This window comes from Camelus bactrianus, chromosome 8 (genome assembly GCF_048773025.1).
Source record: "Camelus bactrianus isolate YW-2024 breed Bactrian camel chromosome 8, ASM4877302v1, whole genome shotgun sequence".
In the NCBI taxonomy this organism is placed as follows: domain Eukaryota; kingdom Metazoa; phylum Chordata; class Mammalia; order Artiodactyla; family Camelidae; genus Camelus; species Camelus bactrianus.
The window spans coordinates 47,005,496-47,032,585 of NC_133546.1; the positions used below are offsets into that span (position 1 = coordinate 47,005,496).

Here is a 27,090-nt window from a genome sequence, read left to right on the forward strand (position 1 = left end):
ATAAAAGATTTAGAAATCTTTTTATGTGAAAAGTACATTTAAATACTAAACTATGCCAGTGTTTTAATTAGTGTTCAGAGAGTTGTGAGATTTTAAACCCAAATGCTAGAAAACTAGAAAAGAAAGGCCCATTTTAAAAAAATGAGTGCAAAATAAACAAATTTGTTTTTTCTAAGATGCAAGGTGTTCCATCAAGTCCTGATTATTATCTTCAGAGTGGCTTTCTACTCGAGAAGCATTTCTTCGCACAGGGTCCTTTAAGATCCACACTATCCTCAATTCCTGGGCTTTTCCATATCTAGCTTATTTCTGTTTTTCCCAGTACAGGAATATCAATAAACTATCCCTAATGGTATTTTTAGTTGGAATTAAATTCCATAAAACATTTAACCAAAAAGATTTCACTTTATTTCAAATTACTATAAGCCACTCAAAACTAAACTTCAAGATGTATACCTCTTTTTCTTTAACTAGCTTCTTGATTTTTTTCCCTACGAGTATATTAACTTGCACTTACTTTTTTGCTTGTTTTACAGTGACATTATTTTTATGTGATTTAAAAACTATAAAAACATACTTTTACTTATTTTTGCAAGAAAAAAAGTATTGTTATTTGTCCACTCAGGATATAAGGAAGAAGGAGCAGAGAAGAGAAGGCATTCAGTGGAGATCTAATATCTAGGAAGTAGAAAGAGAAGGAAGACAGTTACATAGTGAAGGAGAAAGGCTACATATAGAAAATTTCCCCCAATATTTTTATTATCATTTATTTTTAGGTGTTCTTACACTTGAAGGAATACTGTATGATATTCAGATATTTGAGTTGTAAGTGAATAAGCTGAGAAACACTGGTAGACTAATTTCAAATTTTAGTAACTTTATTTTTATTTCTACTGGAATTCTTAGAAATCCTGATTAACTTTTTGTACCTTGTAGGATATCACTAATTATGAAAAGCTACTAAATACATTTAAAATAATAGTATTTAATCCAAAATAAACTCAGTAGGAAGTAGTATAGTTTATAAAATATTGGGTGGCTCCTATTTTTTGACATATGTCTATAATTTTACAAATCAACTTTGTTTTGACAATGAATGAGTTGTTATAATAAATTTTGCAGTGAATGCCACCTGAATAATCCTAGTAGCTAAAAGTTAAACTATGGTTGAATTTTTCAGTTTTACTTATCATTGTCTTTGTTTTTAAGAGGTAGTTGCTAATTGAGTGATGTTTTCAGTAATCACAGTGAATTTCTCCTTGTTCTAACTGAAAAATTATGCCTTAATTTACATGTTGAAATAGTATGTATTTCTGCAGCACCTACTGCTGACTGTTCAGTTTGTCATCTGTAACTGCCAAAGGAGATGGGATTTGGTAAACTGTTATACCTGACACTACCATGAATTTTGAAGTTTAGGACTCTGGAATTTTTGATAATATGAACATTCTGCTTATTAATAGTTTCTCAATTCCTGTTAATCATAGGTCATTGAATTGACTCAACTTGGAGTTTTACCAAGCAAGCAGTGTTTTTATTTATAGAAGTCTAACTGAAAGTTTTCTGTGATATGGTAGCATCTCTGAGAGTCTATTGGTCCCCAGTGACCTCAGGCAAATCATTTACCTACTTTGAACTGCAGTTTCCCTCAGTAAGTTGCTTTAAAAACCAAGCAACATAAAATTCATCTAGGATTTTAAAATCAGCTAAATTCTGTTCACATATGTTATTAATGAAAATGATCTCTGAGGTCCTACTATAATCAGAGCCCACAACTTTTCACTCTAGCATCACTTGAGTTGTTTTAATACCACTTCTTTACCAGCCTAATTTCTGACATGCTTTTTATGTAAGCATCACTTGGTCATCAGCATTAGAGAAGAAAGTGGGTGGGGAGAACTTGAACCATCAAACACTACTAATGCACAATAAAGAACCAATCAGAACTATTAGAAATTGTGATAATTTTATGTATGTCAGTTTGGCTTCCCCAACTGTGTATTAAGTGAAGGGAAGAGTCTGTGTACTTGTTTTATTTTGTGTGGGTTTTTTGTTTTTTGTTTTTTGGTTTTTTTTTGGCTGATCTGTGTGGCTTTATTTTTTATATTTTTATTGAAGTATAGTTAATTTACAGTGTTTTATTAGTTTCTGGTGTACAGCATAGTGATTCAGTTATACATATATATGTGTGTGTATACATTCTTTTTCATTATAGGTTATTACATTGTTTTTGTTTTTTAATTCTCTACAACTCCCAGTACTCAGTTAGGTACATAATAGGAGCAAATAAACAGTTTGATAGTTTTAACTTTATGCAGATCCTATGAAGTAAAACCTTGACTGAGTAGACTACTACTTCTATCAGCTGTTTTGCTTTTTCTTTTCTCTTCCTTGCCTTCCTTGCCTAACTGGAGATTCATGATATGAACTATTTGCAAATTGGGAACTTCTTTTAAAGGGATATTTTTCTTGTAGATACCATGGACAGATTAGACAGATCTGAAACAGAATTTACCTGGAATTATATTACGTTTACTAAATTACTGTAGTGTCACAAGCCGATATGCATTACCTCAGTGATTCCTCACGAAAATTAGATAAATATTATCAACTTTGAAAATGAGGAAATGAGCTCACAGAGCTAGTAAGAGATGGGGACCTGGATTTGATCCTAGATCTCTGATTCTAAAGTCCATGTATTTTTTATTACATCTGGAAGTTGTTAACTCTGGCTACATATTAGAATCATCTGGAGTTTCCAGGAAGTACAGTTACCAGGGAATGACATAACTGGTCTGGAGTGGGTCCCTGACATTAGTGCTTTTTTTTTTAAAAAAGCTCCTTAGGTGATCTAAGTGGGCAGCTAAAGCTGAGCAATGTTGTGATAGACTGCATCCCCAGTGACCACCGGTGCCCCCGACTGCGCCCCTGCCCCACTTCTAAGCTCTTGTTATTTGTTGATGAGTAATCATTAATAGAATTTTATTTATAACTTCTCATCAGAAGCATGAGAAATTTTTATGAGAATGAAGAGAGACTGTACTGCATAGTAAACATTACAAAGACAATAGTGAATATAATGGAGTATCTTTTTCTCTGTTGGTCTGTCAAAAATTAAAATAGATTTTTGTTTTTATCTTAGGAGTGCTCTCAGTGAAGTAAAAATGGGCTTGATTACATGTTAAATTTGTTTCTGGCCCTCTGAATTTAGGAAAGTGATAAACTGTAATTTAACCTAAGAGGAAAAATATTTTCTCAATTTACAGTAGTTTTGAAAGGTAACAAATCAGGTAATCTGGCTATAAATCTATAGGTGATTGACAGGAATACATTTAGTTAATTAGTCTTGGCCTACCGATGTGCTGCAGCTCTGTAAATCTCTTTTTGGCAAATAAGCTACTTTAAAAACTGTCTTTTAGAATCAGTGAATAGTTGAATATAATTGAAGATCATTCTTTCTTTTTTTAATTTTTTAACATGAGCACATAGAATAAGTTGGGTTTTTAAACAATTTTGAATCCCTTTTATGTTGTTACTGGTCCAATTTCAAAATAAATTTGAAGTAAACTTCTTAATTGGTTGGAATACAGAAATTGAATTCTGTCTGCTTAAAAATAAAGTCAGTTACTGAGATCTACTCTTAGAACACGTTAAAGATGTTGAAACTTGCAGTTCTGGTTTATTGACTTGTGATGTTGAAATTAAAGTTTACAGTCTGCTTTTTTCAATACTTAGTAAGATGATTTTTCTTTACGTTTTCAGCAATTTTTTTTAACCTTTTATAAAGTAACTAGTTTTGACTGGCACCATTTGTAGACTGATGCTATAAACATAGAAGAATTGTGAGCCTCTCATCTACCTACATTAACAAGAAACCTAATATTTTCCCACCACGCTTATCCTCTCTTCCCTAAAATTTCGACATGTTAGGTGAGAGAGGGATTGAGAAGGAATAGTTATTACATCTTCAAATTAGTAGAGGTGGAACTCAGGTTAGCCTGCCAAGACTGGAGGACTCCTCAGATATGGCTGGAGATTAATGCACTGGAAATTGGTGGAAGGTAAAAGACAACTAAATTGTTCCCACAGGGTGAAAAGATAGGGCCTTCGATTGTAGTTGAAAAGGTTGGAGGAAGTAGAAGGGGATATAAGGGGAATGTGGTGCTGTAAAATGTTACAGATGGGTAGTGTCATGGCTCTTATTCTCCCCACCATTACTAGCAAAGGCCACTCAGTTGCATAACTCCAGGAGGCAGCGTTCACATAGAATTTCATGTGAGTGTTGCAGACCCCTTGGTCCTGAGCCAGGCTGAACACTCCAGCAATCTTGTGATGATGGGGTTTTGGCAGAACCACTTTCCCACACCAGTTTTGACCCTTCACTTACCTTGTTGCTGAATCTAGAAGCTTACTTATCTTCTCTTGTTGAATCTGAGGCAGCCTAAAAGGAAAAACACTTATGTAGCACTTGGTGTCAAGTCTTGCTGTATTTTCATATGTTAACTCATTTGTTCCTTCCAGTGACTTTATGAATACTATTAATACCTTGACTTTACAAATGAGGAAATTGATACACAAGTTTAAAAGTGTCTTACTTAACTCTCCCAGCTATTAAATGGCAGAGCTAGAAAGCAAACCTAGGCAGTGTGGCTCCAGAATATCTGCTTTTTCCACATGCTGTGCTACATTTGAGATTCTTTCTTTTTCTTGTTCCCCATTTGCCTTAAATCAGTCATTTATTTAGTTATTTAGTCATTTAACAAACATTCATTGAGATGTACTTTGTGCCAGGAACTTTCTGGGCTAAAGACAAAGGCCTTGCCCTCATGGAATTTATATTTTAGTGAGGGGAAAGAAACAATAATTAAACACGTAAATATGGTAATTTCAGAGAGTGATGTGTTTAGAAGAAAACAGAATAATGCTTTTGCTAGAATTATGAGGAAAATCCTCCCTGAGGTGGTTACACTTCTGTTGAGACTTGAATGATGAGAAGAAGCAATTATGTGAAGATTAGATTCCAAGCTGCTAAAACTATGATATGGAAAACAAGCTTGTTTTTTTTCCTAAGGACAGAAAAGAAAAATGGCATGACTTGGACCTTTAGTAAGTAAGCAGGTTGGTAGTCAGTGAGATCTCAGAGGGGTGCAGGAAGCCATTGCATTCCAAGGGGCTGGGGTGGAACTGAAAGGAACCTGCTTCCTGGGAAGGAGGTGTTTTATCACCAGCATTATGGTTCCTTGCATGCAGAGCTTGGGTTGGGGGGCAGTCTGCCCTGGTTGCAGCCAATAAGGAGATGCAATGGATTTTTTTTTTCTTTTTAATAATGATTCTAGTACTTAACTTCAAATAATCATATTGTTAAAGTACATTATAAAGCATTATTCCATATGGCCCATTAGAAAAATGTTTGGAAATGTATTCATTAATGGTATGATTCAATTTATGTTTTAAAAAGCACTCTGGATGCTGTGGAGTGGGGATACAAGTAGAAGGGCAGAGACCAGTTAGGAGGCTGTCATGATGGTTCAACTAAGGGATGATAGAGGTTTAGATGAAAGTTGTAGTGGTGAATACAGAGAAAATTGAACTCTAAGAATGTGCACTGATACCTCTCCTTGATGCCAGTTTTCCAGACTGCAGCACTTCTTTTTTAGGGCAAAGGAGTTTGGTAGTTCCTCCTTATTTGTGATTTCGTTTTCCACGGTTTCAATTATCTGTTGGCATACGTGGTCTGAAAATATTAAATGAAAAATTCTGGAAATAAACAAGTCATAAGTTTTAAATTGTGCGCCATTCTGAGTAGCATGATGAAATCACTCTCTGACTCACCGCGGCATGTGAATTATAAGGGATGATTTCTGGGTATCCATACTGTATATTCTACCTTCCCATGAGTCACGCAGCCATCTTAGTTATCACTTTGGCTGCTGTGGTATTGCAGTGCTTGTGTTCAAGTAACCCTTACTTACTTACTAATGGCCCCAAAGCATTAGTGATGCTGGCAATGTGGATATTCTTTTACTGTGCCTATCTTATAAATTAAAGCTTATTATCTGTATGTAGGTATAGGAAAAGACATAGTCTGTGTAGAATTTGGTACTGTCTGTGGTTTCAGACATTCACTGGAGGTCTTGGAATGTGTTCCCATAGATAAGGGAGACTACTATGTATATCTTCTCTCCTTTTATTCTAAGACAGTGATAGTGCAGGTCAAAATTTTCCTCAGATCTAGATTTTATTGCTCTTTTGATTCACTCAAACAATAAATTCCCCAGGGTACAGACCTACCACCAAGCTGAGTGTTTATGTGCAGGATTAAAGATTGGCCTTCTGGATTGGTTCTCCTCTCAGCCTTAAAGCAGAGGCTGGCCTGCTGCTCCTGCCTACTTCTGTCTTCATGGTGAATTTTCAGGGACCTTGAAGCCTTTTCAAGCCTTCTTCGCTTTGGTTAGGGCCTCCCAACCAGATACATCTCAGTAACTTTAAACCTCAAGCAGAAGGACTCAGAAATGTGTGAATGTACTTCTGTTGAGCAGCATCCAGCACCAGTGGGTGTGCTGCCGTACGGAGAATGCTCCCTGCCCTGCTTCAGCCAAACTGTCCTGTTAAAGATGACTCAGAGGACAGATGAGTTTGAAAAACCAGGTCACTTTTTTAACACACCTGTATTTGGCACCCTACCAATAATTACTGGGTTTTTTCCCCTCCTCTTTTGCTTTACAAAGATGTTTAATATATTACATATGCATGAAGAAATTAATTCAAATAGGTCTGTACTTGGATATGCTTCTGTTACAAGTTTTGAAAGCCTCTGGTCAAAACACTACGTGTATATTATAAAATGCATGGCCACATGTAGTACTGATTTGAATAATACTATTGATAAATGCAAAGTTTTGTGAAGAGTTGATTCCCTTAAATATTGATTTTCAACCATTTGCTTTCCTCTTCAAAGAGAGGCTTAAAGTCTGTTTTATGGGTCATCATGATCTGACACTTATTTGGGGTGCTATAAATCTGTTCCTTTTGACGTCATAGACATTAAAGAGCGGAAAGGTGGATGGTGTGCGTGTGGAGGGAGTTATACCCCTTTCCTGTGGTTGCATCCCCCCAGCGATAGCGCATTACTGAGTTGAGGCTGAGTTGCAGTCCCTGCAGTCCCTTAGGTGTGCTCCATGTCTCTTGTGGGGTCTTGTAGACACATACATTGTTTGTGACATTCGACTGTTAAAAAATTACTTTGCCTTGAGTTCTTAAAGCTGAAGTGGGGTTAATCCTGTAAAAATGCCACTTTTTTCCTGCAGTTTTTTCCATGTGAGGAACAAAGAATAAAAAGTAATCAGTTTATTTCTCATGCTTCTTAAGATCTTTATTTGGGGGGGTGCTAATTAGGTTTACTTATTCATTTAATGGAGGGACTGGGGACTGAACCCAGGGCCTCATGCATGCTAAGCATGTGCTCTGCCAGTTGAGCTATACCCTCCCCCACAGGAAATCTTTATTTATTTATTTACTTAAAAATTTTTTTTTATTGAGTTATAGTCATTTTACAATGTGTGTCAAATTCCAGTGTAGAGCACAATTTTTCAGTTATACATGAACATACATACATTCATTGTCACATTCTCTTTCGCTGTGAGCCACCACATATATTTCCCTGTGCTACACAGTACAATCTTGTTTATCTATTCTACATTTTGAAATCCCAGTCCCTTCCCACCCCCTGTCCCCCTGGCAACCACAAGTTTGTATTCTATGTCTATGAGTCTGTTTCTGTTTTGTATTTATGTTTTGTTTATTTGTTTGTTTGTTTGTTTTTTTAGATACCGCATATGAGCGATCTCATCTATTTTTCTCTCTTTCTGGCTTACTTCACTTAGAATGACATTCTCCAGGAACATCCATGTTGCTGCAAATGGCGTTATGTTGTCGGTTTTTATGGCTGGAGTAGTATTCCATTGTATAACTATACCACCCCTTCTTTATCCAGTCATCTGTTGATGGACATTTAGGCTGTTTCCATGTCTTGGCTATTGTAAATAGTCCTGCTATGAATATTGGGGTGCAGGTGTCATTCTGAAGTAGGGTTCCTTCTGGATGTATACCCAGGAGCGAGATTCCTGGGTCATATGGTAAGTCTATTCCTAGTCTTTTGAGGAATCTCCACACTGTTTTCCACAGTGGCTGCACCAAACTGCATTCCCACCAGCAGTGTAGGAGGGTTCCCTTTTCTCCACAGCCTCTCCAGCATGTCATTTGTGGACTTTTGAAAAATTAAAAAAAATTTTTTTCCCTGGACTGTCTTTTAATTTCCAAGAGCAATATAAAAGCTTAATTAAGCAGAGAGTTAGGAAAAAATTGGTGGCCACCAAGATTTTGAGGAATTCTATTTTTAATATCTTTCTTTTTAAAACATTAGGTTGACTTTCTATAGAACAGCCCTTCAATTTTGTGGTCCTTGATGGGGTAGTCTTAAATGAATGTTAAGTTTAAAAATAAACCAACTTATCAATCATATTCTTAATTGCTCTGGCAAAAAATGTGTAAATTATCTTTCATCTCATTCTTTGTATAAGCTAAGCTACTGCTAGTTTTAATTTTCTTCTACTTAGTTGTTTTGTTTTAGAATTAGAACTAAGTTAATTTGAAAGTTGTTGAAATAGATATGCATTCACCTATGTTTACAGTTTAAAAAATGAACAGCTAAACACCATTGTGCTTCTTTTACTTATTACTGTTTTCATGGCAGATAAAACAAATAACTAAATTTATTTAATAATAACTAAATTTATTTAAATTGCAATAACTAGTAACAGTTCCAGTATTCAAAGTATTACTTGGTAACAGGTCAGCATGTGCTTGATTCATTAATATGTAGGAAGTTGACAATACATCCTTATTCCAATTTTATTTTAATTACTGACTAGGAAATAGAAGGGATACTGCTATTACAAAACCCAGTGTGAAAGACATTTGGTTATAAACTCTTAGCACTAATTTTCTTTTAATTCCTTCTGTTGTGTCTTTCTTATTAATAACTTTGACTTACAGAAATTGATTATCCTTGGTTGGAATGTTTTTAGCATTGTTGAAGAATTGCCTATTTTATATAAGAACATACCATTTTTATAAGAAAATTAAAAGCTAATATTAATTCAGTTCTTTTATTATGTCTTTATTCCTTTTAAACGCAGTTGTTTTGGATTAGGTCCAGTCAGGAAACAGAAACCATACAGAGGGTTAAACAGGTCAAGTTTTATATACAGGACTATTAAACTCTGATTAAAAAGTAACAGAGATATAAGAAAACCATATCTGGTACTTTAGGGCTATAAGGAAGGTCCCACTTACAAGGAGCCCCTTCCCAAGGCTAAGTTTAGAACTCATTGGAGAAAGTATATTCCAGCCCATTGGATTAGTAGAGAAATTCATTGTTTTGCCCAATTGGAGCTGGTCTGGATTTCCTGGGCAGTCAGGACAATCTGGAGTGCAGGCCATCAGCAGCAAGTGGCACAGGCATGTAGAGGGAGTGGCAGCTCTGGAAAGCCATAAATGCAGCTGCCCATAAGGGTCTCCAGCAGCAGTCAGGGTGCTGATAAGGGCAAGGGGTCTTCAGGGTGCTCATGCAGGCAGGAACCCCTTTCTCCTGCACCATCCTTTCAGCACTCTACTGAGAAAGCTTAATGCAACTGTCACAGTAGAGATGCTTAAAGAAATGTGTCCATTGTATAAATTGAAGGGCAAATTGGAGCTGAGAGTCAGTAAGTTGATAATATTCACAATAATGTTCCTTTTTCCAGTTTAGTTTTTTGCAGTATAGGTATGTGAAAGCTTTTCCCTAGTTACCTTTCTGTACTTTTAATTATTTGTTTGTGTTTACTTTCCTTCCTCTAGCCTTGTTGACATTTTGAGTCAGATAATTCTTGGTTGTGGGGAGCTGTCCTGTGCATTGTAGTGTGTTTAAGAGCATCCTTGTCCTTTACCCACTAGATGCTAGTAAGACACACTTATATTTGTGATGACTAAAAATGTCTCCAGACCCACAGGGAAGCAAAATCTTCCCTGGTTAAGGACCACTGCTTTGGCCCTCTGTTAGAAACAGCATAAATCTTTCAGTTAGTAAAGATTGGCTCGTGGTTTTTAACAAATTATATTTTAATCAAGAGAGTGTCTTAAGTAATTACAAAATTTTATCTCTAGAAGCGGTGTTAGAACTATTTAGTCCAACTCCTTTATTTCATCTGTAAGTGAATTTGGTAGAATTTTCAATTGAGTTGTTTCTAGTTACCTAGCTATTTAGTTTCACACCTAGGATTAGAATCCAGAAATTTTTAATGAGAAGTATGTACATAGTAATCTGTTATTTTCATTCTTTGATTATGTTATGCATGCACTGTGGTAGGTGCTAGAGATTTAATGATGAGGCAGTGAATAAAATTTCAGGTATGCATAAAGAATCATTTTAGCTATCACTTTCTTACATGATACTTGTTGGTAGAAAGATACTTTTTAAAAAGCACTGAATAAATAATTGATTCATATATGAAAGGATGGTGGTTAAAAGGAGCTACTCTTAGCATTAAGATCCAATTTTGTGGTTGCAACTGCAGAAATGGTTGTGGACTTTGAATCAGAAGACCAAGAGTCTGATCTTGGTTCTTAACTAAACTGATAATGACCTGGACCTTAGTTGTCATCTGTGAAATTGCACTGGACTAACTGGGTGCTAAATTCCCTGTCCTACTAATTCTAATGTAGTAAGGGTCTTTCCCCAGATTGGAGTTGAAGATGAGAGTAGAGAAGGCATGTAGGCCAGGGGTATAAGAAGAAACAACTAAACTTTTTTTTTTTTTTAGTATAATTATGATGGCTTAAGCAGTATAAATAGATTGCCAGTAAATTGGGTTGAGATGAGTCTAGTAGTAGAGAATATGCTTTAATCCTAGGCTGATCTGAGATTCTGGAGTATTCATGTGCTTTATATAGATTTGATTCTGAGATAAATTTCTGTGTAAAAAAAATTTTTTTAAGGTAGAATTCTGGGCAAGTTAAAGATACTAAAAATAACACAGAGAATGGGAAAAACAGTTATTTATCAAATAAGGGGCTTGAATCCAGAATACGTAAAGAACTGTTAAAATAACAATAAAAAGACAGACAATCCAATTAAAAAGTATTTGATAGACCTTTCTCTGAAGAAAATATGTAAATGGCTAGCAAACAAAGGAAAAGATACTCGGCATAATTAGTCTTTAGGGAAATGGAAATCAAAACCTTAAGGAGATATCACTTCACACCTACTAAGATGACCATAATAAAGAAGATAGACGGTAACATATTGGCAAGGAAGTAGACAAATCAGAACCCTTGTTGTTGGTGGGAATGTAAAGTGGTGCAGCCTCTTTGGAAAACAGTTTGGTAGTTCCTCAAAACACAGTTACCATTTGGCAGTTAAACAGTTACCGTATAACTCAGCAATTCCATTCCTACGTATTATACCCAAGAAAATTGAAAATATACATCCATAAAAAAACTTGTACATGAATGTTCATGGTAGCATTATTCATAACAGCCAAAAAATGGAAATAACCCAAATGTCCATAAATTGATGAATGGGTAAACAAAATGTGGTATGTCCATAAAATAAAATATTATTTGGTTATAAAAACAAATGAAGTTCTGAAAAATGGTACAACATGAATGAACCTTGAAGTAGGGGAGGGTATAGCTCAACTGGTAGAGTGCATACTTAGCATGCATGAGGTCCTGGGTTCAATCCCCAGTACCTCCATTAAAAAATAAATAAACCTAATTACCCCCCCCAATCTATCTTACAATACATGTAAGAAAAAAAATAGATGAAGAAGATCACATATTGTATGATTCCATTTATGTGAAATGTCTGGGCTAGAATAGATTTGTGATTTTCAGGGCATTGGGGAGAAGAGAATATCTATTAATGGGTATGGGTTTAATTTAGGGATGGTGAAAATGTTCTGAAATTAGATATTGGAAATGCTTACTCAACTCTGAATATACTAAAACCACTAAGTTATATACTTTAAAAGGGTGAATTTTATGGTATGTGAATTATACATTGGTAAGTGTTTTTTTTTTTTTTTAAATCCAGTCTGAAATTTTTAAAAAGGGGTTGTTTATCAGTCTGAGATTAAACTGCAACTGACAGTTGTATCAGTTGCACATTTCTTTCAAAGCTAGTCTTTTTGCTGTGTAATGTGTACTGTGTTTGTTTTTTTTTTTTACTTTATTTCTTTACACAAGTTCTGATTAAAATTTAGGTCACTTGAAGCTGTCTTCACAGTTTAGACAGTAGGAGTAGGTCCAAAGGAATTGACACATTTGTCCCTACTTGGTGTTTTTTGCCTCGATGACACAAGTAGTCATAATCTGTTTAGGATTTCTTTTATGAGGAAAAATGTCTATGGATATATATAAGAGGAGGAAGCAGTAATATAGAAAAAAATTTATATCTTGCTTTATGTTTAGTTGTAGGAAGATAAGTTCAATAAAAAATGTAATATGAATAATGCCCTTTCAGAAGTTTCTATGAGGATGGATGTTTAACAACTTTCATCACTTCATGTGAGATATTAAATTATGATGTTCATTTTTAATAAATAATTTATCATTACAGATAGATTTGACCAATTTTGGGCCATCAATCGGAAACTCATGGAATATCCTGCAGAAGAAAATGGATTTCGTTACATCCCTTTTAGAATATATCAGGTAGGAAGAAAACATTTTTAACAATAGCAACTTACAAAAGCCTCGGCCATCTTACTTCTTGAAGCACTCTAGTCTAAACTCTTTTTAAGTTTGCATAGTAACTGAATAGTATTTATTAGGGCTTTCCAGATCTCTCTCTCTCTCTCTTTTGGTGGCAATCAAATCAGAGACTGCACTGAAATATTTGATACATAGACAGTCAATCCTCTTTATTCGCAGATTCTGTACTTACAGATTTGTCTGCTTGCTAAAACTTATTTGTAACCTCAAGGTCGATACCCGACAGCACTAACCTGGACATGTGCAGAGGGATGAGAAATTTGATTTGCCCCATTGTACCTTCTTGCTTTTCAGTGATGCTGTGCCTTCTTGTTTCTGCTCTGATACTATAAACAAGTGACTTTTCCCAGTCTAGTTAGTCCCAGAAACATATGTAAATCAAGGTTATTTATTGAAAAAAATAGTGTATGACAGATCAAGATCATAATTTTGTCTTACTCATCTAGTAGAAAATTATTTTGACTTCTTTTTGCTTCATTTTCCTAGTCTGATAATTTGTGACTATGTGTAAACCTCTCTTGAGCTCAGAAAGTTGTAAAATATTTGAGACACATAAAGGCTAAAGCAGTTTCCCTTGAAAAAAGTTGAGTTTCCTATCAGGAGCCCTGAACTAGAAGGGAGACCTCTAAGGCTCTGTGGGAAGTGTGACACTGACTAGCTATGTGGCCACTGGAGGTTACTGAGTCTTGCTGGGTCTTCATTTCCTCATCTACAAAATGAAAACGGCATGACTGAGAGAATTTATACATCTGGTTGGAATTGTTCCTTAAAGGAGCCATATAACAGGTTTATATAATTAGATCAGTGACATTCTTATTTTTTAAAAAACATTTTATACTCCTGGCTGTCACTGTGACTTTTAATCACTTCTAAAAATGATATATCTTGAAATTTTGTGAATATTTGTTAATTCACCAAATCATTCATCAGTCATTAATAGCTGGTTTGGGGCTATTCTGTTAGATCATGGGCTTCACAGTAATGTACCATAACGCATACCCAGAGTCTAGCAAAGTGCTTTATTTGTGGAATTTAGTTGAATAAAATGTATCACAGACTCAGAAAGACATTCTCAAAAGAGGAGTTCCAAAACTGGTTTGAGATGTATACCTCCCAACTCTTACTTGGATGGTTAGGTTGTGACATAGATATTTAACTGTACTGTAGTTTCTAGATGGTAAATGCGTTAAGCTCTTTTAGGGAAAGTGTGCTATACTGTTACTTAATGTAGGGATTATTGTTACTAGAATAATAGTGCAGATGTACAGAATGGAGATCTTCTCTTTCGTATTTATCATTCTTTACTGGGGCCAATTGTCAGATGTATCAATACCTCTTACTGTGGTATCATAACACGGAAGGATTTAGAGAGAGAATATGGGGGAGGGGAGGAGAGAAAGAGAATGTGTATGTGTGAGAGAGAATGGTTTTCATAAAATCCTATAATTAGATAGAAAGTGGGAAGCTGGAGAATTCTCAAAATTTGCTTGACAAAACCTGGCTGCCAGGTGGGGACTCTTGTTAGGGCAGAGCTTGCTGCCTGTCTTGCCTCTGTCAAGACAGTTGGCAGTTTTTCCTCAAATCAGGGAGGTGGAGCCTGAGGGCTTTATTGGTTCTCTTCATTGATCTTTATTCACCTGTGAAAGCTTGCTGTTGGCTTTACCCCTATCTGGTTTGGTTCTTACTTGAATTTGATTAAAATTTTAGATGTGAGATACATACATATAAAACTTTAGGAATCTTAGTTTCTGCTCATTGTTCACTTGCTGGCTGTTTCCGTTTCCCTATTTTGTACTTTTGGATCTTCATTCATACCTTGACCAAAGGAAGATGGGATTGCTTTCTGTTTTCCTAATTACATGATCTGAAGCTAATACCAGGTTTCTGATGCTGCCTCCTTTACAGCTGATTAGTCTGTATGGTCGGGATATTCCACTGATTAAGTGTAGCTTTTATTTAAGTGGCATTTTGATTAATCTGTACCTTTCATTTCTCTGATATTCTGGATATAAATCTCTATACTGTAAGAGACCTTAAATTAGTAAGTAAATTTAAATAAAACTTGAAAATCCAGGTTTATTAATAAGATAGATGAAAGGCATAATTTTGCTAAGCTTTTTTTCCCCCAGAACCCTAGTAGAATTCTGCATAAAGGAAGGTACGCTGAGCACATTTGAGCAAGGCTTATTTTGTCTTTCAAAGCCTCAAAACTATCTTATGATGTAGGGATCATTATCTGATTTTACTTATGAGGAAACTGAAGCTGAGGGACTTTAAATCACTTGTTCAGGGCACATACATGAAAAATGGAAGAACTAGAATCCAGACCTAGGTGGGATTAAAAATAAAATACAATTTTATTTATAAAAATTAATTTTGCAGAATTTTCAGGACATAATTATCACATGAAATGAAGTTCACTTTTACCAAATAAGTTGATAGAAACCTAAAAAATTTCTAACTGTTGATATTCTTTAAAGGTTGAGTTTTGTACAGATTGTTTGAAACTTTAGTTCTTTTTCATCTGTCATTCAATTGTCATGGGCTCAAAATGACTATAATCCACTGACAGAATTTTAGTGGTAAAAGTAAAATAGATCCAAAAGTAGTTTAGAGAGCCATCACAGACCAAAATGTGTCATTTCTGTCATTTACATAACAGTTTAGTTTGGTGTGTGAGTTTCAGGTCTGTGTTCCTGAAATCCAGGTGCTTCATAATAGCCAGTATTCTAGAGATGAGGTTAATGACAGTAAGTGTTTCAAAAATGTAACTAAAATGTTATTTAGAATAGCACAGGTAAACAGATGGTGATTAATGAGGATATCTGTTAAAACAATTTGTAAAATGACTGTCAAAAGTCCTCAGCATTGATATTTAGGTTATAGAATGAAAATTAGGCACGTAATTTCTGTTTTTCAAGAGCAATGGATTTATAAATGTTATCCTACCAATATACTTCATGCAAGCAAAGTTTGTCTCATTCATTCATTCAACAAGTTCATTTGCTCACAGATGTTTGCATGTCATCCCTTGTTCTATACAAGTGGTGAATTAATACTGTAATCAATCATCCTTTATGGAGTTTATAATCTAGAAGTGGAAAGAAATTAATCAATTAAGTATACAGACAAATTTTAAATCCAGCTGTGATTGGTGCTGTAAAGGAGGGGTATAAAGTGCAATAAAGCCTAATCCCCTAAGGAGAATTTCATCTGGTTTAGCAGGACAGAGAAGGCTTCTTTGATGAAATATTGCATCTCTTGAAATGTGACAAATGGGTGGAATTAAGGTAGGCAAAGAGTGATAAGACAACTTCTGTAGGCAGAAGGGATGTGCTAAGTATGAGGACAGCTTATGGTTTTGAGCACAAAATTGAGGGTAGGATAAGGCTGCAAAGATAAGGGTCAGGCCATATTAAGGAGTATTTTCTTTATCCTATACATATTTTTAATAATTTAAATATCTACTCATATTTATTCAATAAAGATTATATAATCAACCTACTTTATTCTATATGTTGTTCTAGAGGTTACAAATAAACTCAGAGAATCCTCTTAGGAACATCAATATTATTTTTAGTTTTAAACAAAAACATGAAGCTGATAAACAATGCTTGTTCTCTGATACTGTTAAAATGATTCCTTCTTGTCTTTGGAAGAAATTGTTCGTAAGTTATGTGATAGTAAAATAAATTAGAATTTTAACCTAGTTTTGCTCTCTTTCATAATTTTCAGAATTCTGCTCTTTCTTGTTATTTCCTTAGTATTTCAATATAATAGTTCACTTATGACAATAAAACTCCATTAATATTTTAATTCAGTTGGGAAATTTACTAGTCATTTTACTTAAGCAAATATATTTAACTTCTGTATTAATATGCCAAAATATTTACGAATATAGATACTTAGGAGCTTAAGGGAGAAAAGAGTACATTTTGAAAAATGGAAACCAGCATGTCAGAGATTAACTTGACACTTCCTAGGCTGAGGAATGAGCCAAAATTTTGGACTCCGTTTATTTTCAGAAATGTGGATCTATGAATTTAAAAAAATGAGAACAATAGAAATGCATGGGGATTTATGACAGTATTTGCTAAGATTCCTCCTCCTCCAAGATTGTGGCAGTTTTGGTGAGAAATTATAATTCTGTTCTTTCATTGTTTTCCATTTTAGTTGATATTTTGAAATACCATCTAGCAGAAAGACCAGAGAACAAGAAGAGGAACTTGTTAGGCTGTAAATTGAGTGTTGCTGGTTTTAATTTCATTTTTTTCTTTTGGTCATTTCAAAAAAGAGAAACACTGAGTAATTTGTAATACATTTTGAACTGTTTAGAGATATTTAATATCTTTAGCAGGATACGTGGATGGACCTAGAGATTATCATACTAAATGAAGTAAGTCAGACAGAAAGACAAATATATGATATCATTTTTTTGTGGAATCTAAAAAATGATACAAATTAACTTATTTACAAAACAGAAACAGACTCACAAACTTAGAAAACAAATTTATGATTACCAAAAGGGAAAGTGGGGGGCGAGGATAAATTAGGAGTTTGGGACTTGCAGATGCTAACTACTATATATAAAATAGATAAACAACAAGGTCCACTGTATAGCACAGGGAACTATACTCAATATCTTGTAATAACCTGTAATGAAAAAGAATGTGTGTGTGTGTGTGTATGTATGTAACTGAATCACCGTGCTGTACGTCAGAAACTAACACAACGTTGTATATCAACTATACTTCGATTAAAAAAAAACTTTAGCAGGATAGAATGTAAATATTCTCTGTTGTACAGCTGAATGTATGTTACTTAGTTTGGGGGGAAGTTATTTATAGTGGCTTTATTTTAAAAATTTTTAGTTGTAGTGAAATACATATAGCACACAATTCACTGTCTCACCCATTTTTAAATGTATATACTTCAGTAGCATTAAGTACATTCATGTTGTGCATCCAATTACTAAAATACTTTTCATCTTGCAAAACTGAAGCTCTATATTCATTAAACAACAACTATAAATTTGAGTATTCTAGGTTTCTCATACAGGTGGAATCCTAAAGATGGAGGTTTTTTGTTTGCTTGTTTTTGTGTTTTGGTGATCTGCCTACCTCCCTTAGCATATTGTCGTCAAGGTTCATCCATGTTGTAGCACTGTAGCATGTACTTATATATCACATTTTGTTCATCGATGGACAGACACTGGAGTTTCTTCTGCTTTTTGGCTATTGTGAATAATGCTGCTATAAACATGGGAGTAATAGTCAGGGTTCTCCAGAGAAACAGAAGCAACAGGATGTGGGGTAAGAGAGAGGGAATGAACTGGTAAGCTGGAGGCTCAGGGAAGAGTAATAGTTTGAGCTGAAAGGCAGATTGCTGGCAGAGTTCCTTCATGCTCTAAGGAAGTCGATCTTTGTTTTAGACCTTCAGCTGATGTGGTGAGGCTCACTCATATTATGAGGGGTAACCAGATTTACTCAGAATTTACCAATTTAAACGTTAATCTCATCCACAAAGCAACTTCACAGAAACCTCCAGAATAATATTTGATCAAATATCTGGGCACCATGCCCAACCAGCTTGACAGATAAAATTAACCATCACAATAGGTGTAGGAATATCTCTTTGAGACCCTCCTTTCAATTCTTTTGGACACATACACAGAAGTGGAATTGCTTTACGCACAAACCTCTGCAATGTTCTCCTCCCTGAGTAGACATCAGCCTAAGGACTAGTGAGCCTATGGATCCCCCAAGGCTAAGGAAAAGCTGGAAAAAAAGGCTGAACCCTTTTCACATTTGAGGCAGGGAAAGAGACCAGGGAATAGAGAGACTTCTATCAAGAGCCCTCTCAGGAATTGATACTTCGGATATTGACAGAATATTTGAGATATGAAATACAAATGTTATATAAATATCCTTGAAAGATAGAATCCACAAGGAAAAATCTAATAATAGTCCCAAACTGAAGATACTAAACTACTTTAGGTGTTAGGAAGCCAGGAAGTAAAAGTGAAGGTCTGTGTAGATTGGAAGACTGGAGGGGTACAGGGAATGGTTTGTAGGTTTCATCTTACAGGGAAGAAAAGTAGTTACAGAGCATCTCAGGGAAGAAAATGTATAGCGTCTTATAATATGATTATGAACTTTAGGAAAGGGAAGGTCAACAGAGGTGTGTAGCTCGCCCCTATAGGTCCTGCCTGCCTATCACCTCAGCAGGTGCTTTACCTCGGGAGAGCTGCTGTGTTGGGTAGGAGGTAGATTTGGGAATAGTGGGGATGCAGGGAAGCATTAAACTTCCATGCTCCCAGAATCCTCTCCATGTATAGTTATTAATATGTTATTTTTCATATAAAGAATTATATAGCAGTAATCCTTTGGGAAAATTGTCTAATTCTTAATTCACAAATGGGGAAGACAAGGTGGAAATGGATTAATAAGGAACCAGAAGGAACTTTGGGAGATGATGGAAATATCCTCTATCTGGTTGGGGTGATGGCCTTAAAACTATTAACAGTTTGTTACATTTTGAACTATATACTTAGAATGTGTCTGTTTTATTGTATGTAATTTTATACCTCAACAGAGTTGAGTTTTAAAATTAGGCAATCAGATTATGGACTGAGAGGGTCCTGGGAATTTCTTATGTGATGGTTATATCCAAGCTGTAGATTAATCAGTTTAAGCCCCTCTTTCTTACTAGGTTAGGTTCTTGTGGTATGCTTAGGTTTGGGGTGGGGGGGTTGTTTTGTTTTATTATCGTTCTTTGTTTTTACCTTAACCTTTTAAAAAATTCCTTCTTGCCTGGTTTGAATTTATTCCTTATCCTCTTCCCTCAGTGTAAATTGCAACTAATATCTTTCTAATTTTACTTGATAGGGTTTTTTTTTTAATCCTTTTTTGTATTTTGGTCATCAATTTGTAGTCATATCATGACAATAATTAGAATAGAACAAGAACAGTTACAGTGTTATATATAGTTATCAGACAAGCCTGTCTTAATTTTGTTGTATGCCTAACTATTATTTTCCCCAGTGTAGTCTGGAATCTTAAACTCCTTTATAACCACAAAGTACTGATCAGGAATTGAAGAGGTTACTATAGATAACAGTAAACAACTACAATGACATACTGTAAAGAGTGAGCTTAAAGATTCTAAAGAAGAATAAATGATACTTGATTGTGGAACAAAGAATTGTCATATAGCCTTGAATGTAAAAAGTTGTATGGAATGTACTCAAATACTCTTTTTTTCTTTAAGCATACAGTTAACAGCATTTTTTCCCTCATGATGAGGACTTTCAAGGTCCATTCTTTTAGCAACTGTCAAATATGCAATACAGTATTACTAACTATAGTCACGATGTTGTACATTATATCTTTATGACTTACTTATTTTATAAATGGAAGTTTATATCTTTTGATCCCCCTCCTTCACGCATTTCTCCCCGCCCTCCCCCTTCCCCCATTATCCCCTGTCTTGCCCTGCCTCTGGCAACCACCAGTCTGTTTTCTGTATGCACAAGCTTGGTGTTTTGTTTGTTTGCTTTAGTTTCCACATGTAAGTGAGATATGCAGTATTTGTCTTTCTCTATTTATTTCACATAGAGTAATGTCCTCAAGGTCCATTATGTTGTCATAAATAGCTGGAGTTCATTCATTTTTTATGGCTGAATGTTTCATTGTTTATATAAAAATATTTTCTTTATCCATTCATCCATCAATAAACACTTAGGTTTCCATATCTTGACTATTGTAAATAATGCTGCAGTGAACTAGTAATTCAATCTCTTACTTGTTAGAGATCTGTTCAGATTTTTGACTATTTTTGCCAGTGCTCTCATTGCTTTTATGGAAGAAAGGAGGATATTTGAAGTCCTTACTTCACCACTTCTGATGACAGCACCACTTCTAATGATTCTTAACCCTCTAATTTAGATAGGTGGATTTTGTGGAAATTTGGGAAAGAGAATAAAGACTGTGGAGTTTTCTAAGTTTTAGAAAATCTGTTTCTAATTATTTCTAAATACAAAAATTTTAACTGTATTGCTTAAGAACATGAATATTGGTATAAATGATAGATTATTACTTTTTGTAAAAGTATGTCCTTGATTATTTCAGAATTTTTTCTACATAGGTTCCCCAATCAAAACTTTGAAAAATTTGTAAGAATTGATTCTGTAATGTTCATTAATATAGCAGGTGGTTAAGATGGAGAAGTTTCATTTAGGCAATTAAAAGCTTATATTTTGGTTAGCTGTGATTTGGGGCATTCACCTCACCTCTCTGGACCTCAATTTTGTCATCTGTAGAATAAGGTTAATAATATTTCATAGAGTTATTATGAAAATTAAATGTAATACTTTTGATACAGTATTGTGCCTGGCGCAAATAATCTGCAAGTTATTTGCTGTAATTATTATTAGATGTTATTGGCTTAAATCATTACAATTTTGCTGTGAATTATTTTATCAGTGATGATGATGGATTGACATGCTCCCTATATTCTTAATTTTTATGACTAGTAGAACATATGTGACAAGTGGTTCACTACATTTATCAATGTATTTCTAGTCTTGGCATAATCTTCTCTGTGAAACTCTGATCCCCAAAATCTATTTGTCAATATTAACCAAATACTCACGTAACCTACTCTTTCTGTTTCAGTTCCCTGTATTCCTTTACCACCTTCCTTCAAGTTCCTAGACTTAATACCTTGGAATCTCTTTTGACCAGTTTCTTTGAATTGTATAATACCAGAATTGCATTTATCTCCTTCTTGCCATTTGCACTAATTTTTAGTTGCTGTTAGGTTGATTTCCATAAAAAATGGCTAGACTCCTACCAAATAACATCACATGCTGTTCTCCAAAACTTGCTTGATGTTTTATTTTCTTACTCTGTTCACTTTTCCTAGGCATAGCGCCTACTCCCAGAATGCTTCTTAACTTAACTCAAATGTCAGCTCCACCAGGAAGTCTTTGTTGATTTCTCCGTATGTGCCCTTCATACCATGTAGAAATTGTATCTTCTTTCCCTGAACATTTCCTTCTACCTTTTATTATGGAAAATGTAATTACAGAATATTAGAGCCAGGAGAAACCCTAGGAATCATCTATTCAGCCCCCTAATTTTAGAAATAAGACAGCTTGCATAAAACTCTTGCCCAGTGTTCAACTGGATATTTGATGGCAGAGACAGGAGTAGAACTTGAGTCTTGGATTTCCAACCCAGTTCTTTTTCTACACGCAGCATTGTAATATAGACATTTCTTAAGCCATTTTGCAGTGTTTTACCATGGATCTGAAGTCTAATTTCTCTGTATGATGTAACCTGTGAATTCCTGGAGGTCAAGGAATTGTTTCATTTTTCTCTGTATATTTATAGATGTTTCTCAGAGACTATTTCCTGCTATAATGAATAAATGAATAAATACTTTCCTTTAGTATTAATATTCTTAATATAAAATTCTAATGATATTCCCTACTTAGACACCTTTTAAAAAAAAAATTTGATAAATTGAGGCCTGTAGGGGGCAGCCCAACACAGCAAGTTTTGATTGCCCTTGCTAGATAAGCTAGCTACTACTCTCTGAGATTGCTTTAGACTTAAATTGCTTCCTGGGTGGATTTTTGAAAAATGAAAGCAACCCTTAATTGTAAGCTTATTCAGTGGGTGGGTATATATATGTATATATATAAAAAAGAGAGATATATTACATATATATATATACGTATATATATATTTAAATTATCTTTTATAGAAATGGGAACTTTTTGATGCAGATGATTTACTGTTTTGTTTTTAAAACATTGGATGAGAGTAAATGATATATATTTGAGCTTCTTAAAATTTTGCTTTGTTCATTAATTCCAAAATAACACAGATAATCTAATGACAAATGTCCCTAATTTATTGTTAGAGAGGTTAAAACATACAAATTAGTAATATCATCCCAAACTTCTAAGTTATTTTTAAATGAAGTCAGCATTTTCTCATTACTAATTTGTTATATTAAGTAGGTTAATGTTTCATGTAATATTTTCAAGAATGAAAAATATTGCTGGTAATTAAAGTAAACTATAGACAAATAACAATAATAGCTAACATATTACTGAGTACTTTGTGTGCCAGGTGCTATTTTAAATGCTATTTTACATGTATTAATTCATTTAATCCCCACTGTAGCCCTCTGGGACATGGGCTGTTACTGTCTTTGGCTATTGAAAATAGCCCAGAGTCACACAGTAAGTAGAAGAACTGGGATTTGAACCCAGGCAGTCTGGCTTCAGTGCTCTCACTCTTAATCACTATTCCCTCTGATACGTTGTTAAGTTCATTACTTTTATTTTCTTATTCCTTTCTATCATAACTTTCCATATGAGACTGTTTTCCAGTTTTTACACACATCAGGCTTCTTATTACTCCACCCTTTCTGTTGCTTTCTGCCTTCAGTCCTTTTTTTCTTCTAATAGAGAAAATGCACGGACAGAAAGTAAAAACATAACATCCTCCCTTTAGTGTGAAGAGATTGAAACAGATAGCTAAAATTGTACAGTTTTCTTTCTCTTTTATTTACAGAATGTTCTTTTTTTCCAGTGACCAATTAAGCAATTTTTTGTGATCACATTAAAACATGAATTCTCAAATTTAGGAATAGAATGAACTTCACTCCTCATGTTTAAGCATGTAGTACTATGGGATAATTTTAAGAGCTGAAATATTAAATACCTCATTTTAAAAACAGAGATAGATTATGATAAGATGGTCTTAATTATTTCACTAAAAGTGATTTTTTAGATCCCTCCACAAAAAAATTCTTGGTTGCAATAAGATGCTTATATTTTATTATATTTTAATACATGTAAAAATTCACCTTACTGTCAGTTATTGGTATGTATTTTCTTTCTCAATATCTCCTTTTGATATTTTCAGCTCTCCTTGAACACTCTTTGAGAATATGAGTAGATGTGGTAAAAATAAGTTAGACTCCAGTTGGTCAGTTTGAAATTTGAAAAAAGCTTAGGCTAACTGTGAGATGACTTAAAAAGTTGTAACTTAGCTAAAAGGAAAACAGGGCTGTTTCATACCTAGGTATTCAGCAGTATTTATATCACAAAATAAGATCTTAGTGTATAACTCTCTTAAAAAAATATTTTCAAATTAATTTTACTCCTTGATTTGTTACTGTTTATTTATTAAAGCACCTCAGATTACAGTTAATACTTGACTTTCTTGGAGGAATTGTCAGCCCTCTGCCAGAGATAAACTACACCTTAGGAGGGTCAGCTGCTGCTTTAATGATTGATTTACAGCCTTCCCATCTTTCTGACATGGGTTTTAGTTTCCAGATTTACTGGTGGCCTAATGAGGTCTCGGCAGTTGCAAGCCTAAGCTCAGGCCCTGTCTAGAGAACGTTTAGTCCTTCAAGCCTCCATTCCGAAAAGATCTCTAAGACCCAGATCATTTGGGTGTGTGTTATTATCACATTTTTCTTTCAGTCCCTTTCCATCTCAGAGAATGCTAGCATCCAGAAGTGATGCCCCTATAGGGTAACCATTTAATCTGTTGACAATTTCATGGTATAAGAAAATTTGCTTAATCATTTATCTGTTCCAATAGTGAAAACTACTTTCTGATTTTTTTTCTGTTCTTCTCATAAATGATTTTCATATAACATGCCAGAACACATAACACCTGTCTGTTAAGAACAGAATTACTAGGCTTTGATTCTTAGTAGTGGTTCCTTCTTTTGGGTAAATATGAGAATTGCTTTTGGTCTAATTACTCATACTTTTAAAATAACTTCTTACTAATAATTTCAAGTAGGTAATATAGAGATGATTATTTAGGAATATTAGAAGGCAAAACCAGTTTAAAAATATGAAGGCTAATTTCTGGTATACAGCACAATGTCCCAGTCATGCATATACATACATGTTTTTTCATATTTTTCATTAAAGGTTGTTATAAGATATTGAATATAGTTCCCTGTGCTATACAGAAGAAATTTGTTTTTTTAAATCTATTTATATATATAGTGACTAACATTTGCGAATCTCAACACCAGAAATTGATACATTGTAACTGACTATACTTCAATTAAAAAATACATATATATGAAGGCTAATATCATATTCTGTATTTCTGGCCTGAGCCTGGAAATTGTTCTTTGATATTTTATATCCTGGAATCACACTCTTTGATGAAGTATGTGTGTTAGTTGTTGGGTCATACTACTTTTGTTTTTTTTTTTAATTTTGTTTTTAATTTTCAAGGTTTTTTGGGGGTTTATATAATATTTTTGCTTCATGATCCATGTGGGTTGTTTATAATTATAAGACAAGTGCTAAGGAGATGATTAAGTACAGATATATATGTATAGCTATGTTGATGTGTGCATCAATTATATTGATATTATATATAGATTCAGATAGATACAGATATATACCTATTTGAAATCTCTTAAATGTTTAGCTAGGCAAGTTGCTTCTTTTGCAGATTGATTGTGATACATTAAAATATTTTCAGTTCAGAAATAAATAATCTAATATAAGCAGTCAATTGCATTATCTTTTGCTGCTTTGGAAGCATTTTACAGATTATATCTTGTCTCATATAGGGCCTATCTCTCAAAGATCTGCTTCAAAAAACCCTGTAAATTTAAAGGAATGTCAGTGCTGGTTCAGAGAGCCACTGTTTGAGTGTGTTTCTTAAAGTGAGTAGAGGGTAGGGAGAGGTCTCTGTCAATGGAAGATGAGTCTGATCACAGTTAAGTTCAACAGAATTGGATCTACATTTGGAAACCATATTTGAGTAGACCATATGTCTACCTTAGGTGTATTCTTTTCATGAAAGTCACCTATCTGCATATGTTGTGACAGTTTAATGTACACGACATGAATTAATTAAAATTGTACTAGTTGTGAAATTGCATGAATTAGGGTGCTGAGGATTTCAAGTAATTACTGAGTTTGCTGATGAGTGATTTGTGTATTAGATATGTGGCTGAGTTAATGTGCACAAAACTTTGAGAAGTCAAACTAAGATATGTTACTTATTATTGAACTTTATTAACCATGTTTTACACCATATTAAGTTTGTCTTCAAAACATCATTGTAAATGGAAATTACATTTGAAATGTAGAAAATTAATATGTTAAGAAACAGCATTCTTCAAGAATAAAGGCAGAGATCCAATGTAGTATGTATTCTTAATATTTTGTCTAGATTTTTCAAAGCATAGATAGGAGGAACATTTGTTATTTTATGTGTATGAAAGGAAAGAATTTCTCCTGCTAGTTTTTGAAAGAAATAATACATTTCACTAGGCACTTCTGTCCTTTTAGTCTTTCTTCTTTCTCTTCTTTTCCTCTTGTGTTTTTCATCTTTCTGCCCCTCTTTTTCTTTTGCAGAATCCTTCCTTTTCTCTGCCTCACTAATCTGAAAAGTGTTTTTACTATGTAATAAAGCATTTCCTATTTTAATTAAAGTTTTGAAGTTTACTTTTAAAAGCAGAGCTTTGCTAAAGGAAAAATACCTCTATTAGCTTACATTTAAAATCCTTTTCATCATGATGAAGGTAATTATCTGTTACTTCTAAGAAGTAAGCCATAGCTAATTTCTGACTCCACATACATGTTTAAAGTAACTTAGAATCAGCTTGGGACAGTTCTGACATCTTCTTATGTAATGCAGCATCCGTACTCTTCACTAGGTGTTCATTTTAGCTACAGATGCTTCATATAAAACAGGGGAGAGTAGCTTTCAAAAGGATCTACACATCAAAGTGTAACATGAACTCTGGATTTTGCATTGCTTAATGAATCCTTAATGGAGTAGAACTAACAAATTTGCTTTTCCGTCTAACACATTATAGTTTTAAAGTTTTTAAAACTTTTTACTTCCATGCCTTCCAAAGTCATATCACATGTAATTGAATAGTTTTATTATTTTGGAATGTTTTAACAATGCTCACATTAAATATTACTGAAATTCATGTTCTGTGTAAAGATGATTTCCTTTAATTGTAATTAATTCTGGGGAATAATGATCTGCTTTTGGAACAATAAATAAAATTCCTTAGATTAAGAACTATATTTTAAATTGGAATACCACACTCTTTTCACTTATTTTGTAGTTCAGCTGATCACTATTTATGAAGGCAAATTTATGATCTTTTAAGACCTGGTTCCTAAGAGGGCTTTTTAAAAAAGTGCAGTGATAATAGCTTTTAGCCACAATGTATTCTCTTTTGCCTCAGCGGTCT

General features: G+C 34.2%; 1 protein-coding gene across 6 annotated transcripts in view; it reads left to right on the forward strand.

Annotated features, from left to right (window-relative positions):
- ATG5 (autophagy related 5) overlaps positions 1–27,090 on the forward strand; it is a 103,486-nt gene that overhangs the window by 47,067 nt on the left and 29,329 nt on the right. For 5 of the 6 annotated variants that reach the window (XR_006728414.2, XM_074368566.1, XM_010965367.3 and 2 more), the window contains one exon: positions 12,659–12,753. Coding sequence is in view for 5 of the 6 variants with exons in the window: in XM_074368566.1 (XP_074224667.1) it covers positions 12,659–12,753 (95 nt within the window). In the remaining variant the exon portion in view is untranslated. The remainder of the gene's footprint in view (positions 1–12,658; positions 12,754–27,090) is intronic. The other variant, XM_074368567.1, reaches the window with a different exon arrangement.